At 50.5% G+C, this 918-nt stretch overlaps 1 protein-coding gene across 1 annotated transcript in view; it reads left to right on the top strand.

Moving 5' to 3' along the window:
- Positions 1-256: 256 nt before the first annotated feature.
- LOC119358112 (ent-kaur-16-ene synthase, chloroplastic-like) overlaps positions 257-918 on the top strand; it is a 5,152-nt gene continuing 4,490 nt past the window's right edge. Inside the window, exon 1 of the mRNA XM_037624810.1 lies at positions 257-275. Coding sequence (XP_037480707.1) covers positions 257-275 — 19 coding nt within the window. The remainder of the gene's footprint in view (positions 276-918) is intronic.

Below are 918 nucleotides of genomic sequence, written 5' to 3'. Positions count from 1 at the left end.
CTCTTCCATTGGCCACGCCAACCGTACGTAGCTTCCCATGTCAAACTCGAAAGTAGCTGGGGTCTCGTCCGTGGTCCCGGCGTGTCGCCGTGGTTGGCTAGATGTGGCTTCGGCTGCGGCGCCGTTCTTGACGAGGCCTCGCTCGCACAATGACCGAAGAAACCAGCCTCTTGGTCTTGGTCTTGATCTGGGCCTCACCTCCGGCAGTCACCGTCTTCTTCCTCCCCTCTACTCGACTCGCGCCAGGGCTCGGACGATGGTTCCTTCATGTATCGGTAAGCGTGCGTCATATATTACTTTGTTTGTTTTCGTTTTCTCTCAAAATAACTATAAAAATGGGTAATAACAACACGGGTGCCATAGTGATAAATGTAAGATGAATATGTGGGTGACTGCGTGAATGTCATGAACTTATAACTATAATATGAACTCGGTAACAACATTCATGACATGGTTGTAACTCTAGGCAAAGAAGTTAAGAAAACTAGGTTATTGCTAAGATGGCAATAGTAACCTCTTGCTCACAAAAAAACTGGTAATAGTACCTCGACTTTACGGAAAAAGGCTTTCGCCCCGCTTTATAAATAAAGCAAACCGCCCAGAGCAAACATACACGGACTAGTTCAGCACACACACACCCAAGTCACACAACAAGAAGTATAAAGGTTCTGTTGAGGGCGCAACTCAACAAGCCCAAAAACAAAACAAAAGAAAAGGGGCCGTAGTCGGAGACGGAGAGCACACCAGGTGTCTAATCTGGCTCCGGGGGCGGCGGCGATAGACGGACGGCCATCGAGCGCAGGTCGGTGATGAAGGCGGAGATGGCGTCCCGGTCCTGAGGGCGGCTAAGCGGCCGCCAAAGCTGCAAGTAACCAGACAGTTTGAAGAGAGCGTCGGTGGCACGTCAAAGAGGGGTGC

This window comes from Triticum dicoccoides, chromosome 2A (genome assembly GCF_002162155.2).
Source record: "Triticum dicoccoides isolate Atlit2015 ecotype Zavitan chromosome 2A, WEW_v2.0, whole genome shotgun sequence".
Lineage (NCBI taxonomy): Eukaryota > Viridiplantae > Streptophyta > Magnoliopsida > Poales > Poaceae > Triticum > Triticum dicoccoides.
The sequence above is the reverse complement of the archived record's forward strand: the minus strand, read 5'-3'. Positions and strand labels throughout refer to the sequence as shown.